The sequence below is a fragment of the Lutjanus erythropterus genome, chromosome 10 (assembly GCF_056507025.1).
Source record: "Lutjanus erythropterus isolate fLutEry1 chromosome 10, fLutEry1.hap2, whole genome shotgun sequence".
NCBI lineage: Eukaryota > Metazoa > Chordata > Actinopteri > Lutjaniformes > Lutjanidae > Lutjanus > Lutjanus erythropterus.
Genome location: NC_139326.1, coordinates 19,698,425 through 19,716,824, shown reverse-complemented (window position 1 = coordinate 19,716,824; position 18,400 = coordinate 19,698,425). Strand labels below are relative to the sequence as shown.

The 18,400-nt window shown below is 38.0% G+C and overlaps 3 protein-coding genes across 3 annotated transcripts; 1 reads left to right on the top strand and 2 right to left on the bottom strand.

The window, feature by feature from the left end:
- Positions 1-768: 768 nt before the first annotated feature.
- On the top strand, positions 769-3,924 carry dynll1 (dynein, light chain, LC8-type 1). The gene is made up of 3 exons (XM_084728587.1): positions 769-897; positions 1,548-1,686; positions 3,537-3,924. The coding sequence occupies exons 2-3, from the start codon at positions 1,555-1,557 to the stop codon at positions 3,672-3,674; spliced, it is 270 nt and encodes an 89-aa protein (XP_084584713.1). The 5' UTR covers positions 769-897; positions 1,548-1,554; the 3' UTR covers positions 3,675-3,924.
- Positions 3,925-4,502: 578 nt separating this feature from the next.
- Positions 4,503-9,158, bottom strand: rpl6 (ribosomal protein L6). The gene is made up of 6 exons (XM_084728567.1): positions 8,988-9,158; positions 8,788-8,886; positions 8,437-8,580; positions 6,020-6,068; positions 4,801-4,985; positions 4,503-4,687 (listed from the first exon to the last, which is right to left on the bottom strand). Exons 1-6 carry the CDS (start codon positions 9,132-9,134, stop codon positions 4,535-4,537), a joined length of 777 nt encoding a protein of 258 aa, XP_084584693.1. The 5' UTR covers positions 9,135-9,158; the 3' UTR covers positions 4,503-4,534.
- A 2,148-nt stretch (positions 9,159-11,306) lies between these two features.
- On the bottom strand, positions 11,307-18,271 carry acaa2 (acetyl-CoA acyltransferase 2). The gene is made up of 10 exons (XM_084728559.1): positions 18,116-18,271; positions 15,660-15,826; positions 15,408-15,536; positions 14,389-14,505; positions 14,109-14,256; positions 13,767-13,942; positions 12,701-12,830; positions 12,497-12,567; positions 12,065-12,219; positions 11,307-11,986 (listed from the first exon to the last, which is right to left on the bottom strand). Exons 1-10 carry the CDS (start codon positions 18,129-18,131, stop codon positions 11,905-11,907), a joined length of 1,191 nt encoding a protein of 396 aa, XP_084584685.1. The 5' UTR covers positions 18,132-18,271; the 3' UTR covers positions 11,307-11,904.
- Between the last annotated feature and the right edge of the window lie 129 nt (positions 18,272-18,400).

Sequence of the window (18,400 nt, the reverse complement as noted above, 5' to 3'; positions counted from 1 at the left end):
AACATAAATACATGAGAAAATAAATTAATAATAAAAAGTAACAAGATGTGTATTAAAGGCACAATTTGTAATTGCATATTTGCATACAAACACGTCCTGACAGTTTTTATGGGCTTATTGTTGTTAAAAGATTTATTAGTTTTCATGTACTGTTCAAATTCTGTAATTCTGTAACATTAAATGTAGCAGGTTATAGAATTTGGCCAGAATACAGAATAATCAATAGATTTATAATTCCTGCCTTCTCCTTTTTTTTTCTTTCTTTTTTGTTTGTTTGTTCGTTTGTTTGTTTGTCATAGGTAAAGAACCACACAGGTTAATAGTGTCTTTACAGCCTAACAACGTATTAAACTTCTCCCTTTATTGACTTGATATTCTGACCGTAAGTTAAAACTTAGACAAGAAATGTTTCTTGTTTTAACGAAAAACGCTGATTAGTTGTAATATTAAATTGTCTTAACAATTGATTCACGTTAGGTATAATTTGTTATTGTTGTTGTTGTTGTTGTTGTTGTTGTTGTTGTTGTTGTTGTTGTTATATCATGAATTTTATCATTTAATCGACTATCACATATCTTGCCATGATGCTGTCGCCAGCCGTGAGGAATGGACGATGGCACGAGCAAGTTATTTACATTGGTTTCCTCGGCAACGGTCTTGCCGCAAAGCCTGATGGTCTGAAATAAAATGCTGAGAGAAACACCAGAAAGATAGGCCTGATCTAGCCAATGACAGCGCTCCATACATTAATATCAGCCAATGGGAAGCTGTTGTAGCAGCAGTCTTTTACCGCTACACACCCACATTACTTTTGTGTCAACCACTTCGCGGGAGTTGTCACTACAGGAGCGGTCGTCTCTTTAAAACTAGACGAACACTATACGGACAAACTAGAAGGTAAATTTAAGAATATCGCATGCAGAAAATAATATGGTGGTTAATTTATTTTATTTTAAGTATAACTGGAGCGATAATATCTCTGCTCGGTGTTTTTTCTTCCTTTTGCGGGATGAATGAGCATCCAGTTATCCAGCTTTAACGGTTAGCTAATCAACAGCTCATCATCGCAAATATGCATGTGGCGAAGTGATGTTAGTAAACGTTTCTCCTTATGACACCGTACTTTGGTCAACGTTAAGTCATATTTATGCAAAACGTTACATTATTATGAAAATAGGGTGTTTATATTTCGGGTAAATTTAAAACGATTATCTCAAATGTCTTGCGTATCCATAGAAACTACGCAGAGCGCGCATCCAGCGAGCTTGCCGCTGATGGAAGTTGTTATGCAACACTTGTAGAAAAGGCTAGTTCAGATATTATGTGTCAGTTATTATGTAATAATAGCTTCTTCGTCACTAATTAACTGTTTCTATCTCTTAACTGACTGACCCGTTATGCTGTCCATTCAGCGCCGTTTTAACCAATCGATGATGGGGACTGTTGGATGTTCAGGGTCTAGAGTCGATTGCATTGTGTGTTTGAGTGTGCGTGTGCCAATGCGCCTGTGAAGATGATGAATCCTCCGCTGTGTTTTGGTTTCCCAGGGCAACCATGTCTGAAAGGAAGGCAGTGATCAAAAATGCCGACATGTCGGAGGACATGCAGCAGGACGCCGTGGAGTGTGCCACACAGGCCCTGGAGAAGTACAATATCGAGAAAGATATCGCTGCATACATCAAAAAGGTAATAATAATAAAAAAAACACTGTTGAGGCGTCCAATATCTTCTTTCAGTCCAGTGGCAGTACAGAGTTACTTAAATCTACGGATTGTGAGCACCATCTAATATTTCTGTTAATAAACTGACAGCTTTTGCAGTGATGTAAAGCTGTTTTGCACTTCTCTTAACAACCATCCTGTGCATCATTCATGTTACACACTAGAAAGGACCACTATATCGATTGGTCGATATTACCTGCCGTATTTTGGCCTATAACAGCTAGGGCCCGACTGATGCTGGATTTATGGAGCTGATTCTGATACTGATATTAAGGATTCAAAAATTGCAATATTGATACATTGACCAACATTCTTGATACAGATTATAATTTACAGTAGATAGAATGTATACATAAACATATTTTGCACTGATCCCTGGTGGTTAGAATTTATGACAAAAATATGTAATGGAGGTAGGATATTTTACAGTTTAATAGTTAGCCTTATAGTACAAAATGATATCAGGGTTAGTGTTATCAAATAGAGCAAAATATGTGTATGTATTAAATCTGACTTTTAAAAAAAAGTATACATAAAATTCTCCCTATAAATAAAAAAAAATATGCATTATGTTTTATACAAGTTTCATGTTCATGGATATTGGACAGCATATATACCAATACCAATATACATGTGATAGGCCAATATCAGTTAGCCGATAATATCAGTCAACTGATGTAGTGGTCAGGCTCTAATCACAGCTATATCAGTCATATCGATATCAGTGTATATGTTGTCCAATATGCCTGGATATGAAACCTTTTGTTAAACAGAACATAATGGATGCTTATAAAATAACGCTTATGAACTCATTTAAAATATATATGCACAAAGAATATCAGCCCATGTCTGTCATATTTTTTTCCCTCCCTAATGTCTGTATTGTATCAGCCCCAAAATAACGGTTGGGCTCCATCACACTTAGCCTGATGTTTGCAATTGTTTCCACTCTTCCTGAGGAAACCTGTTCCTCTTGTGCTGACTGGCCTGTAGAAGCCACGTGCCCACATTTTTCTCTCCATGGTGGCATTCCTGCTCAGTATAGGGAGGGGCATTCCCCACTATAATGTATAATTATCATAGTAATGGTTTAAAAACTTGGGTGTAGCTGTATATTATCTTTCATGCACTCCTGAGTATTAAAAGTATATCTTCTACAGCCGATTGTCAAAGTATGGTTTATGTATTTTCAAAATTAGAAATATGATCAAATACAGTATTTTTCAAGTGTAACTGAAAAGAGGATCATTCTCTTAAGTACAACAAAACTAATAGGCTAGAATATCAGTAAGATTCTGGAGAAAGATTGTTTATTAAGTCTGATTTCCAGGTTGGTAAGTACAAGCGACTGGGAATGGCAGTGACTGAGCCCCTCAACAAAACAGTCAATCCAATCCAAAGCGTTGATATTTGACAACCTGGGGATAAAACTAAGCAATCAACTGTGTCACTCGAGATTCTTGTATTCCATCTGAACTGAAATATAGGCGTTAAGACCTAATGAGACAACATCTTAAGAATGACCAAACTGGCCAAAGTCCTAGATGCTAAGTTTGTCACAATAAAGCATCCAGCTCAAGGTGGGGGTCCAAACGCTAAGCAAGTAAAAACATTTCTCATTAATTTTTCTTGGCTACAACTTTTTAAACCATAAAACTCAAAAGGTGCTTTATCACTTGTTTTACTCCTTAACACCTACTATACTGTGCTTCATTTAGCAATGTATTCCTCTTAAGGAGATGTCTTTTTTATTCACACCTCCAAACAACTTTGTCCAAACATTTGATGAACACAATGTGTCTTTGTCCCACACAGGAATTTGACAAGAAATACAACCCAACCTGGCACTGCATCGTTGGGAGAAACTTTGGCAGCTACGTGACTCACGAGACCAAGCATTTCATTTACTTTTACTTAGGTCAGGTGGCCATTTTGCTGTTCAAGTCCGGGTGAGGGAACGCGTTTCCTCAACATCAGCTGACCATACATACAGTACTGACTGACTCGACAAAGGCACTTATCATTCCTTGGCAAGAGGCCGCTGCCTTTTTCTGTGCTGCTTTCTACTTTGTTCTGTTTTTGAGGATAAAACAAAAACCGTGGCCATGTTAAAGAGATGAAACACTTGTATTTATTTTTGTCTTGTTACATTAGACATGTCATTTTTTAATTAAAGTTTAGCTTTTAAGCTGTTTGGGTCCAATGCCTGGTGTGGTCTTTTCATTGCACTACTTCATTACATGCTTAATGACATAATCCCATGATGAGATACTTGTCAAGTTCTAAGATGTTAGTTCACTGTGGTGCTGACAGGAACACATTTGTAGTATTAAGAAAATGGGATGGAATCAAGTTGCAGTAGCCAGGTTAGCCCATCCATTTTACCTTTATATACATTTGACATTTCTCAACCATCCTCTGGAAAAGTCAAGTAATGGGGTATAAATGCTCAGGCACATCAACCAACAGTTTTACACACCATGTTGAGGTCAGCAGTTCAGTACAAGCCACTGCACTATACAAGCAGCTCTTTTTCAGAGAAGCACTAACCTTGAATGCTGCTTTCAGCCCATTTCTGATGTTCACTTGTAGTCAAGAGTTTCAATGAACAATATAAAACTGATATGATAAAGTCACTAATAAAATTTGAATTTACCATTTGAGCTGTGGAAATACTTTTTTTCTGAGATGGCTGCAAGCTAATCACTTGCCTGGCTAGGAAACAACCACACTATATACACACACTCAATTTCAGGACAAATGAGGCAGGAGAGGGCAAAAGACTGTGGGTGGTAGGCTTTATTACAACACACTTAGAAAACCAGTTTGTGTGGGTAGACACCATTTGACAGGCAGAAGGAAGAGCGCAGGTACCCTTTCATCTGAGGTACTTTCTTGATGAGGGGCAGAAGCTGAGCATCAACTGCTTTCTGGTCTTCCTTCCTCTGCTCTGTCAGCTGATACTTCTGCAGATGGAGAAAAGGAGAAGAAACCAGTGAGTCGGGCAACAGGTCTGCGAGTCCAAGTTATATTGTCACAGGTCAACAATAGTGCATTCTGAAACTATCAGTCAGTTTACCTCTTTTTCTGTATCAAAGATCTCTCCCTCCTGGTGACGGGGCCTCCTCAGCTTCTTCTTCTTGAAGTAAGCATCGTTCAGAGTTTTTGGGATCTTCATGCCAGAGATGTCAACTTTGGTGGCAGTGGCGATGACAAACTTCTGGTGAGCCCTGCGCAGGGGAACTCTGTTCAAAGCAAGAGGGCCTAGAAATATGCAAAGACAAATTTTTTGAACGTCAGTGTCAATTCCTGGTTGACCATGTTAAGTACCTTTTCAAACAGCAGCCACAAAGGTCACCGAGTCCCTAAATTTGATCAACAAAGTTCATTTTTAGTGGCTCATGTGTAACCTTACAACAATACAGAAAAAGCAAGTGTGACACTTGCATGCCATGAATTGTATAGTTTCCTGTTGGCTTTGAGGGGAAAAAACAGTACACCACAGTAGCATACATCCTTAATTGCATCATCTAGCTACTTAAAGGACCTGTAAGTAGACTTTTAATGGCCTATAGCATGCAGACTGCAAATACCTCACCCCTCCCTCCTGAGAGTGTAAGAGAACCTGAAAGGGCTGTGTAACGTGGAAAAATGTGAAATGTCCCATCTATAGCCAGTGTTTGATTTGTCCATTCTGGGCTACTGTAAAAATATAACAGCCTCTGAAAAGGGACCTGCACTCTATGTATATATCTACAGCTCATTCTTAGGTAAGAAAAACACAGATCTTATTTTCAGGTGATTAATCACTGATGAAAACATGCATTAACTCAATTTCTGCCACTCAGTCTTATATACTGCACCTTAAGCCATCTACTTCCATTCACTACTCTTCAACACTGCTTCATTTTTTCCATAGTCTGCTTTCAGTTTCTAGTTCTTTTGTTCAGATCGAGATAGCAGTGCAAGTTATATAACCATGACTTATTGCTACCTAACCAGCGACAAGTACAGCTTGCTGTCTTTCTAATAATGTTGAACTAAAAAGGTGTGTAGGAATAAGGATGTTTGTGGCACCGTAACATTGTGTTGGTGAAGGCCTGCAGAATGTGGATTTAACTCAATGGCTACATTGGGCCACCAACATGGTATATTTGGTGGCTGCAGAGTAACATTTTGTGGCCACTGGCTACAGTTAATGTTGTACCCTGCCAAAATCTTGCTCAGTGTTACCATTTTGCATAATGGATGATTCTTCTGTATTGTGCATAAATGTCAAACAAACAATTAAACCTTACCAGTGACAAGCAGGAGACCACTTGAGAGCTGCTTCAGGAACACCACGCGCTAAAACACAAAGACAAATATCATTAGTATAAAGCTACTGTGGGATTGTTGCAAACAAGGCTACCAATTAGTGCATCAGCCACTACCTATAATATTTAGTGCCAACCTAAACACATGATAGGATGCCATCTATCTAACTTAAGTAATGAGCTCAGTAATGTAAGACTTAAAAAGTCATTTGTGCCAGTTGGAGAAGACAAATTAATAGCTGCAATCCACTTTCATACCAAGCCATTTAGACGGGGGAAAATAAATCTACTTGACACACACTCCTTGTTTTATCAAGAGGGCTCTCTGCCTGTCAGTTTCATAGCTGAAACATTATTTAGGTCAGCCACCGCGCTCAAAGTGTGTGTGGGCACTATGCTTCCATAACTTGCCCATGTAGCGTTTGAGTGTGGGAGGGAGGGACAATGTCTGTGGTGTGATTATAGTGATGTGTCCAACACACTTGTTATTTTCATGCACAATATGGATGAACCATAGATTTGTCTGGGGGTCCAATGTTTTCCATACCATCTGTTTTGATTCTTATGTAATACTGATGTGATTGACAGCAACACTGTGACGATGATTATGATTATTAAGGTTGTTTCAATATCAGTATCAAAAAAAGGTCTTTCATACTGTCTAAAATACTAGTGTCAGTAGGGCTGGGCAATATATGCATACATTATCTAAAATCTAAGATGTTTACTTTCATCGTGATGCAATATAAGAGTTGTCTCCTAGTTTTAAAGGCTTCATTACAGTAAAGCAATAGGACAGACTATTCTATTTGCATTTACCCTACTTAATTATCCAAATTCATTGTAATATTTTGTTAAAGCTCAATATTGTTGCAGTATTGACATTTGATTTTGTCCATATCGCTCAGCCAGAATCTACACTGATGTATAATAATCTACAAGATCCTCTGTTAGCACCATTTACAGATTTACAGTATATTATTTTTAGAGAAGATGTGTATCGAGATTATATCGTGGCAAAGCCTAAAAATAGAGGTACTACTTATAAGCCATATTGCCCAGTCCTTGGCATTGGTACCGGCAAATACAAGTCTATGCAACAATCAACACCACACATTTATTAACCACAAAATCAGACCCTTGCTTCCCAGCAACATCCCATACACCTGATTATTTATTTAACCTAACCAGGCCATATAATGCTAGTACACATATCACATCCATACAGGCTTAGTCATATACAGCTGTCAAAATATTTATTCTGCACTTATTGGATCAATACTCCATCAGGTAATACTCAGAGTATCTGAATCAGGTTAAGAATGTTGTCAGAACATCTTGTAATTTATGACAATTTTTTCTAGGACAGTTCTGGAAAGTCAGAATCACCATGATCACAATTTGTAAAAATACTGCCAATGACAGCGCCTTAAAATGTTGTACAGTTACGTGTCAGGCAACAGGACATTAGACTAAGTTGAAGACTGGCACCAGGCGGCCAAGTCCTTTAATTTCTGCCTCAGACTTCTTAGTACATAAGGGGGTTATAACATGTCCATTTTGAGTTTATTTTTCACAAAAACTATATTTGAGATGTTCCCACATTCAATTCTGATTACATTTGCCAGACAACAGAACATTAACCGTGATGTAATGATTCTATAGTCCTAAATTTTGACAGCATAATGTGCAAGCAGTGCATATTCATCGCTTTCATTTAGATTATAAAATTGGTTGTTTCAAAAGTGACCACTTCCATAACACCACGTTAACAAGCTCTTAAGATTTATAGTTCATATGTTTGTCGCAAAGTGGCAAGCCTACACAAGAGACCTGTCAATGGCATAAATGCAATTAATATGCATTTTATCAGTCTGATTCCGATATAAACATTAGGATAACTCTATAATCAGTTTATGTCCAATATTTGCATAATGACCTTAGAGTCAGCAAAAGTCAAACAGACTAATTTTGAAGTACAGTCAGTAGGATTTGACTGAGCAGTCATAAACACCAGATTCTCCAGAAAATCCAATGCTGCAGTATTTGGTTGGTAAAATGTCCTGAGAGCAGCAAAATGAGAAAATACAGGCAGAAGGCAGGGTCTAGAGATACAACCACCACACTTCTACTTGCAGATATGTGCTGACTTAAAGGGCTTAGGATTGTATACATCGGGTTTTTCTTTTGGAAAATCAGGCATATTATGCCTTTAGTTTTACTTTTGAAGCCTGAAGGCATTTCATGGCTGTACCCAGGCAGATAAGAGGCATTACATATTCAACCATTTTTCCAACGCACTACGTGCTGTGTTACCTCTTTCAGACACTTCACACTTTTCAGCCTGTTTGTCAATCATTCCTGCTAATCCATGAGAATGTGCAAGAAATTGTTCTCACCTTTCCACGGTGACGACCAGTGAGCAGAATGAGGACAGTTCCTGGGGTGATGGAGGTGCGCAGCTTCCTCTTGTGCTGGCTGAAGGGCTTTTTGCCATGGCTCCTCAGTTTGCGGGGAACATCCTCTGTAGGGTAGTAGCGGGGCTACAACAGGAATACATAATATTAATATTGATCTAGAGTTGCTGCAAAAATCCAATGGATGACATGAACACAAAACACAAAAGCACCTTATCAATCAAAAGCAAAGAACTCTTGTCAAATCCTTTTTCTGTCAGCTTAATGACATTTACAGTTACAGCTGTCAATCCAACAAAAAATCATAAGAACAAGAATTTACATATTACACACCATCTTGCGCATCTTAACAACACGAGTGCCTCCATTCTTGTCTCCTCCAACAGTCTTGACAACTGTGGCCCTGGGCTTCTCCTTAATCTTTTTCTCAATCTGAAACATGAAACAAGTTGTCATCAAAACAAGACAATCAACAAAGGTGTGCATATAGCTTATATTAGTCATTTGACAGAATGTCACAGGTCTTTCTTCACCTTGGTCTCAGTGGTCTTGGACTTCCTCTTGTACATGGCCCTGCGGGCGAACATAGCGGACCGGGAGTATCGGCCGATGCCCCGGGCCAGAACCGGGTTCCGGCTCCCGTGCTTCTTCTTGGCAGACTTCTTGTTTCCCTCTGCCATCTGACAGAAAATAAAACAAATATTATAGTAACTGTAACAATGTTTTAGGTTCAGTGGCTTTATTTTTCCTAATCTTAAAATAACACAATATTTGAGGCTTGGTAGGACAATGTATTGTATACTGCTCCATAGTGTTGCAATAACAACTACCATTATTGCAACTTTTAAATAAATAATGTTCCTTATTTGAATGACACCGTATTGGTAATTAGAAAATGTCACAACTTTTTTACACCATAATACGTAATGCATTTCGTAAAGAACAGAGAACCTCACAACCATATTATAAACCATTAATGTGAGTGAGTGCTAAAACGCCACAGCAGTGCAGAAGAGGCATGAAAGATAGCGTTAGCTAACTGTTAGCAACTGTACGTAAGAGTCACTATACTGACGAGGAGTCGCTCATGTTTTCAAAATTTAATGCTCGAAAGGAAACTTTTAATATGTGACAGAAGAATTTCATGGGTAAAGATCACAGACGCCTGACTAAGGACAACACGTTTCTGTTAGCCAGCTAGGTAACGTTGCATACAGCATGAAGGCTAGCCGGCGGCCTAAAACTCCCGATACCCCAAATTGTTCATTATTACAGAAACAACGGACAAATCCTGGTAATAATTATGTCAAACGCATCCTTAAAGTACACTGATTGATCTGCTGATTTTAGAGGACTGTATTTTTAATTCCATACCACAGATGAAAACAGATTTTATACTGACAGTAACACGAAGGCAAGGCTATCTTACCTCTGCTATGGAAAAAAGAACGACATCCGGGAAAGTGACGTTTTTAAGGACGCTGCACGATGACGTTGACGTACTCGCGTCGAGTTTCGAGGATGTGATGGTCCTTGTAGTCTTCTTAATAAGTGACGGTGTTGCCAACAAAATCAAAGAAATATTATTAGTTATATTGTTAATTTATCCCGTAAACCAGATGCTCTCGAGGCTCAGAGATGATATTGTTGGAAACTATGTGTTTTGCAATAACAAGCTTAAGGCATCTGTCATTTATTTTATGAATATATATATATATATATATATATATTATTTTATGGAAAAAAAAATATATATATATATATGTATATATATATGTGTGTGTGTGTCTGTGTGTGTATGTGTGTATATAGGATTTTTTTCTCTCATTTCAAGTTTTTATTTCCTTATTCACCAAATGTCTCCAGCAGACAAAACAAAGCTAGATGAGGTGCAGTTACTGCCACAACAATTGATTAAATATCCATGAATACATTTTTAAATGGTTAAATTCTTAATGAAAAATCAATTATCAGTATTAATCAAATGTCAGTCATTAAATATACTTTTTTGTTTGTTTGTTTTGTTTTGTTTTTTGTCCATATGTCCGTCATTGGCTTTTTTGCTACCAAATCACTTTATTGGCTACTAAAATGCAGATAAAAGGTCTGGATATGAATTCAAATTGTACTCAGTACTCAACTATGATTTTAAAAGTAACTAAGCAGATTACATGGCATAATGAATACCTAAGTACAAGTAAAAGTACAGACTTGAAAATCTACTCATAAAAGTACAAGTACCCCAAAAAACTACTTAATTACAGTAATTTGAGTATTTGTAATTAATTACTTCCACCCCTGATATATATGTGACATGAGTTGAGTTTTGCAAATGAATTTTTGCAAAAACATGCAAAAGCAATGCAAATGAGTGCCTTTACTGCACCTCAGTTTCTCTCAGCTCACCAATCTCTCTAAAACAAAATATCTTGGTTCTTCTGAGGATGGAAAGGTCACTGACGGCCTCAGCAGTGAGCTCAAGCATGGTGTTTTCCTCAGCGTAGGATGATAGGGAGTGGGACAGCTCAAACTGGAATCACCCATTCAGGAGTTGACCACTGCTGCTGACTCAGAGACGTGAGTTGAGTTTTTCAAAATGAATTTTTGGTTGCTTTGGGCACCATAAGCAGGGTGCCATCAGTTCCATTATAGTCAAGAGAACGCAGACATCTGTACAGCCGATATCTCCAAAACTCTGCAACTCAAACCAAAACAATCTCAATGGATAAATAGTATTACTGGCTGGTTAACTCATTATTTTTGGGATCAACTGTCCCTTTAAATCCCTGCTGAACAAAAAAATAGCATTGGTTACTATCAAAGGCTGATCAGGACTTCAAAAGCGGAACATATTTCCTTTTTTGAAAATTTTATTTATTGAGATTCTTTTACAGAAATACAAAATCAGTTTTTGCTGGAGCCATCACACATCAGACATATTGTATTTTCAGGAAATACTGATCCTTGATAATGGAGTGAGAGAACATTTTAAGGTAAACAGCAGTTCATAGTCCATTAAAAACTTATTGTAACCAAACACAAACTGTACTTTATGAGTTAATAATATGCTACACATGCTCATGTTACCAGGGACGTGGCTGTGTACTTGAGGCACATGTATACACAGTCTTAGGTATCCTGGTCCAAGCACAGAAACATGAGTGAGCTCTGTATCATCACAGGGCTTCCAAGGCAACTCTGGGCTGACTGTAAAGAGTATGAATAAATAGACTGAAAGAAGTAACAAGAGTAATCAGCGAAACAAAAAAATATTGAGTTATACTTCTTTGTGTGCCAGGAAACAAATGAGCAGATGTACCTCATGTTATGAGAACATATGTCATTTTGTTTGTATGTGAAAGTTTTATTTTTAATCTCTTTTTAGCTGTGTCATCAATATGTTATTGTTTGTGAGTGGACGGCACTGAAAGACATGGTCGGCGTCTTCAGTCAGCAATTTTCCAGGATGACGGCAATGCCCTGACCACCGCCAATGCAGGCAGAGCCAACAGCGTACTTGCCTCCTCGTCGCCTGGTGGAAAAAACAAAGCTCATTATTACAAGCGACTTATTGTGCAGAACTCGTCCCTGATATACTAACTGTACAGACCTGAGCTCATGGACCAGGTGGGCAGTGATTCTTGTCCCAGAGGCACCGAGCGGATGTCCGATGGCGATAGCTCCACCGTTAACGTTGCTCTTCTCTGGATCCAAACCAAGAGCCTTGGCAACAGCCAGATACTGAGGGGCGAAAGCCTCGTTCACCTGTGCAAAGAAAATGACATCAATAAAACAACCAAGTAATAACTACCTAAAATGCTACTTATACATCAGTACTAACAATGTTATAGTGTCACATATAATAATATATCAGTCACAGGAGACATTTTTCAACAGAGAAAATACTTTTGCTGATTATACTTCTGTACTTCTACACAAACATTTAAATAGGGGCCTTTACTTATAATGACGTATTTTTAGATTGATGTATTGGGACTAATACTCATAAATCAGAGAGATTGTTTTTTCATTAGTAACACACCTCCACAAGATCCATATCGCTGAGAGTCAAACCGGCTTTTTTAAGAGCTTCTGTGATCGCTGGGACAGGACCTGAGATGATTTAAGGAAAACGGAAATTCTTATTTTAAGAGGTCATTTAAATACCACAACAGTTTGTTCAGTCATGCATTTGTTTTAATTAAAGAAGATTAAATTACATCTCCATGCCACTGGTGTCACTCACCAATTCCCATAATGCTCGGGTCACAGCCTGACACGTGATAGGCCACAAGTCTGGCCAGGGGAGTGAGTTTGTGTTCCTTCACTGCATCTTCACTTGCAATCACCACAGCAGCAGCACCATCAGATACACCCTGCAGAACAAGTGTTAAATTTAGTAATAGAGGATTTCCTCTCATGGTAGTTGAATGACATTTCTATTAAAATATACACTGACCAGAAAAAAAGTTACACATTCGTTGTACTGCTTTTAGCTTTGATTACAGCACACATTCACCATGCCATCATTTCAATAAGCTTATGCAATGTCACAACATTTATTTCTGAGAGCTGCATTATTTTTTTTGCCAAGATTTTTTATTGATGATGGGCGAGTCAGACCGACATGTTTATGCTCCCTAGCAAACTGAAGCATTTCCTTCCAATTAGCCTCACTGATAAGTGATTCTCTTAAGGCTATACAGTCCAAATCCCTTGAGGTCTCTTAACATTGTGTGTGTGGAAATGACATCATCACGATCATTCAAGACCTTTTACCGACCACATTTCTTCCTCAAAGAAGCGTTGGACAGTTCTTATCCCAATTTTAGGAGTTTCATCAATCTCTTTAGTTGTTTTCTTTGCTTGATGCAGGACATTAATTTGAGTAGTAATATATTTTCCGTGACCACAGGATGTCTTCTGACATGGTTGTTTAAGAAATGAGAAACTACTCGCTGCATCAGTTATGGTTAAATAACTTGTTGCCAGCTGAAACACATTAATCACTGCAGTAATTATCCAATGAAAGGCTCTTACCTATTTGCTTTGTTAAATCTAGGTGGTGACTTTTTTCGGCCAGGCAGTGTGTTTTTACTGTGTCCTGCTCAAACTGTGGAACTCTAAATGACACTGCCATGAGTCATAACTCCTCTAACAAATGAACTATGTTTTTAAAGCTTCTCCTGTTACAGCAATTGCAAACTGTGAAGATAAAATATGAAACATTTGTTTGTTTAAGGTAAAGGAGACCTCTTGTTTGATGTTCACCAACATAAATAAATACATCACCACCTCAGGCGTGAACTCACTGAAGCGTTGGCAGCAGTAACAGTCCCTCCCTTCTTGAAGACAGTGGGCAGTTTGGCCATCTGTTCCAATGTGGTCTGTGGACGAGGGTGTTCGTCCTGAGCCATGGGCACCTTTCCTTTTTTAGCTTTCACATCAATGGGAGCGATTTCTGCTGTGTAGTGACCCGCCTCGTGAGCTGCAAATATAAAGATGTAACTATTAAGAATGAGCTTAGTTAACTTCTTAGCTGCAAAAATACCAGGCTTTCTTCTCAAAAGTATAAATAAATATATTTGAATGTTATTATGTGTAAGGTGAGCAGACCATGAAAATATTTTAAGGATAAGATGAACCTGTCTTACCTGCCTTCCACCTTTGTTGCGTCTGGTGTGCATATTTGTCACAGTCTTCTCGTGTGATCTGATATTTGTCTGCCAGGTTCTCTGCTGTGATGCCCATGGGGATTTTAACGTGCAGGTCAGTCAGACCCGCCCACAGGGTGTCTTCCAGCTGTCAAGCAGACGAGGATAGGTTTTATCTTTGTGTCAAAAGCTTTAATAGCAAGCATCGTATGGCTTTTTGTACATTTGTGTGAGGTATTTGGGGATTAAAACGAAAAGAGAAACTCAACCAGGAGCCAACCTTGAGATCGAATCCAAACCTTGTACCAAATCGTATGTTGCGAACGGCGTATGGCGCCTGGCTCATGCTCTCTGAGCCTCCACACAGCACCACCTCTGACTCCCTGAGGCAAATCTCCTACAAAAACAAGGTAACAGGTTTTTGGTTTAGTGCAACAACACACATGGTAAAACACTTTATGTTCAATGGAGATATGTGAAATATTTTACTTTTATTCATGTAAGGAGCATGCTCTTTGTGACATAGAGTCTTTTACACATATACAGTCAGAGGCTCCTTTATCAGGAACCTTCTGTCAAAGTGAACCCCAGTTTTCACCATTTGTAGAGTTGCTGGATTGTCTGAATTATTAGAGTGTGATTGACACCTTATGTTTTTCCCTTCACACTCCAGGAACTCTGATTGGCTAGTTCTTGTTGCCTCGTTAAATCATGTTTATTAATAAGATTACTGGAGTACATTATATTGAGAGGACATTGTGGGGGTGGGGTTCGATATTAGAAACATCTTTTAGCATTATGCGGACCACTACAACACCAACTACATAAGACCTCAGTGATAAAACACATGATTAAATTAACACCTGAGAGTGTTTTATAGGAATCATAAAAGCTGACTTTGGCAGAACAGTTGTATTGTATTTTATTATACTGTACAGGTGGCCAAAGTGGTGGCTGAGTGTATAACACTATTATAACATGGCTTTGTTGAATACTGGCTTCTGATTGGTGAGTTGGGCCATTCTGGGATCTGTTATTTCAGAAGACAAACCATTGGCATGAATAAAAAAACATTGCAATGTACGCAGTTCTGATCATAGACATTGGAGAACCAATACAATAATTTTTAAATCATCAGAATCATTTTTAAATTATTTCTTTGTGTCAAATTATTGTTTGTTTGTTTTTTTTTAAAGTAAGCAGCATATAACAAGCAGGACTACTCACTATACAATATCCCTTACTTATTCTTTGTGTGCTGGCCAGAAAGTTTTTGCTCTTGGAAAGTGGAGTCCTTACTTGAGCACCATTGATGATGGACTGGAAACCAGATCCACAGAGTCTGTTCACAGTGAGAGCAGGCACTGGGATGGGAACTCCACACCTCAGACCCACATGGCGAGCAATATAGGGTGCATCTGCTGAGCTCTGAAATTATATTCATAGAAAAAGAGAAATGAAGGTGAGGAACATATGTTAACATATGTTTTTTCATACGGTAGTAGTTGTGATCTGTTAAATGTGGCTGTAGACTTGTTCGTTTTTAGGTACCTGCATGACATTTCCCATGATGACACTGTTCACAAGTTCTGGTGCGACACCTCCTGCAGCTAGTGCAGCTTTGGCTGCATGCTCAGCCAGGTCTGTCGCACTGTGATCCTTCAGCACACCACCATAGGTACCAAACGGAGTGCGTTTAGCAGCTACAATAAATACACCTGCAGAGGAACAGAGCACTTTAGTACAGCGACAAGGATTTCAAACTAACCACCACGGGGCCAAAGACTAATCAAAGCATCAGGAGGAGCTGGGTGATGCAAACTGCAGGCAGAGACAGTTAACACAGCCAGTGCAGTGAGATGCAGAAGATAAAGATACAGTAAAAAGGTGAAGCCAGTATGAGATGGATCAAATTGGACTGAAGGATCAACTACTTCTGGATTTTCACTCCTCAGGGTATAGACCCCTTTTCCCAGGAATATTTCTCTCACACACTGTCAGACACAAATGATTAATATTTAGGAATTATTGAGGTTTTTAAATAAATGATAAATTGTGCCTGTTGATTAAAGAGCGGTATCAAAATGAAACCACAACCAATCTACAGTGAGTCTGGTTGGGAGTGGATGTTTTGGTTTATAAAGTGCTTTAATCTTCTGCAACTTACTTTAAAAGAAGGAAAACAATTCAGATTTCCTTTGATTTATACAAATTATTTGTTACCCTGGGAACCAGAATTGCCAAGAACTCATTTGGATAACTTTTTTCTCAGCATGAAATTGCTTCATTTATGGACCATGTTTCATAATAAAATAATAAACAAGTATCCACTGGTACATAGCTAATAAGATACTTATCTTGAGTTGCTGTGTTGATATGCCTCTGTCTAATCAGTTAGTGGACCATTGAGGAGAGGACGCCTTGAACTGTTGCGGTATTTGCACTGGGCTTTCATGATGGTTGGCTCACCTTATTGTAACACCTGACCGATGACTGTATAAAGAGCAGCTGACTTGTGCCGATGGTGTGTTTAATGTTGGGCAACGTGGTCTGTATTTTAGACTCTACTCTGTATGTGAAAAGTGCAGTAAAATGTAAAGTGGCCCAAAAAACACTGATGCACAGAATAAGAGAAGGGATACAAATTATATGAGAAGGGCTAATCAGTGGTGGAAACTTTAAGTACATTTACTCAAGTACTGTACTTAAGAACAATTTAGAGGTACTCGTACTTTACTTGAGCATTTTCATTTTATGCTACTTTATAATTCCATACCACTACATATCAGAGGGAAATATTATGCTTTCTACTCTACTCCATTTATTTTACAGCTTTAATGACTTGTTAAAGATTAACCCAGTGGTTTGCAACTGTATTGCCTTCTGAAATCTCATAAAACTAGTGGGTAGTTGGGGACATTTCAGATGTCTATGAGCTGTTGACAACTCCACTAAATGGTGATTTTCCCTCTTAACTTCTTGCATGGTTTAAAAAATTCTAAGATTTTATTTTTAAATTCTTCCCTCACCTATTAATCATTTCAAAAGCCATAAGAGTTATCTGGCGGCCCTGCATATTACTGTATATAAAGTAGTTCAAAGTAACTCTACCTCCTGCAGTGACAACAGTAACATGCTCTGTGGACATTATGCTTCAGCATTCATTATCTAATTATGTCATATATATATAACAACATATCAAATCAGTATTTTTCCTTTAACTACATTTTGCTGTCAAGACTTTTGTGCTTTTACTTGGGTAGAATTTTTTTGAGCAGGACTGTTTTTTGTATTTGTATTTTTTGTACATTTATTTATTTACTTATTTATTTATTAACATAGGTAAATGATCTGAACACTTATTCCAGGCAGCAACTAAGTGTGTACACGTTTAGAGATGTTTGGACTTTACTAAGTAGATTTCTTTATGCTACTTTACAATTCTACTCGATAAATACTGTACTGTAAAATGTTGTACTTTCTACTTCACTACATGTAAGTGAGATCTGTTGTTACTAGTTACACTAGTCACTTTTCAAAATAAATTTTACATTGAAAACATTAAAAAAAAAAAAAAAATCACCAGAGATGTAGATTCAACATTTACAGAGAATACAGGGCTTCTTGTGGGTATTTTATGTAATGTAGTTTTAGTTAAGTTAGAAATTTGAGTCCTTCCTCCACTGCTGTGAATAATTAAACAGCGTTATTCTTTTAGAGAAGTGGACTTAAATGGATCGACAGGTAAAGAGCTGTTGATCTTGACACCATTTTGTCACCTTTCGCCTAAATAACAGTAACGCTGTGATCAGAAACGCTTTTAAATATTTGCTGACAATATTTGTATAGTAGTCAACGTGATGCAATTCATTTTAGGTCATTCATAATTCTACACTGCGACACAAATAGGAACAATAGCATTAACAATTTTCAAAGCAGCACAGTTGTACAGTCACCAGAATGCATGCGTTATTGTCTTCATGCTGAAATGAAAAGTGTTTGTTTACCTCTGAGAAGTGCCATGATGCCGATTCAACAAACACCACTATCAGAATCAAACTTCCTGAACGCTATGTTCTTGTGGCACTGTGAATCAATCCGTGGTGAATATATAAACCTGACACAACTGCGACCTTTCACCCAAATATGATGCCTCCAGTAATTTTTCGCTCGTCGAATAAGATTCGACAAAAAGTTACATATACATTCAAATCAAGACATCATTAAATCGTTAGAAAAATCATTTTAGTCTCTAAACCCTTAAATTATTGGTTTTATTCACTATGTGCTTT

What these genes read in the sequence shown, in the direction of transcription:
- rpl6 (XM_084728567.1), bottom strand. Translation starts at nt 9,134, where the DNA reads ATGGCAGAGGGAAACAAGAAGTCTGCCAAGAAGAAGCACGGGAGCCGG. An exon ending in CTGGTCGTCACCGTGGAAAG is followed by an intron (nt 6,069 to 8,436) that starts GTGAGAACAATT and finishes TTTGTGTTTTAG; the next exon opens with CGCGTGGTGTTCCTGAAGCA. An exon ending in TGGTCTCCTGCTTGTCACTG is followed by an intron (nt 4,986 to 6,019) that starts GTAAGGTTTAAT and finishes GCATATTTCTAG; the next exon opens with GCCCTCTTGCTTTGAACAGA.
- dynll1 (XM_084728587.1), top strand. Translation starts at nt 1,555, where the DNA reads ATGTCTGAAAGGAAGGCAGTGATCAAAAATGCCGACATGTCGGAGGAC. An exon ending in TCGCTGCATACATCAAAAAG is followed by an intron (nt 1,687 to 3,536) that starts GTAATAATAATA and finishes TGTCCCACACAG; the next exon opens with GAATTTGACAAGAAATACAA.
- acaa2 (XM_084728559.1), bottom strand. An exon ending in TTACTGCTGCCAACGCTTCA is followed by an intron (nt 12,831 to 13,766) that starts GTGAGTTCACGC and finishes CTTGTTCTGCAG; the next exon opens with GGTGTATCTGATGGTGCTGC. An exon ending in CCCGAGCATTATGGGAATTG is followed by an intron (nt 12,568 to 12,700) that starts GTGAGTGACACC and finishes AAATCATCTCAG; the next exon opens with GTCCTGTCCCAGCGATCACA.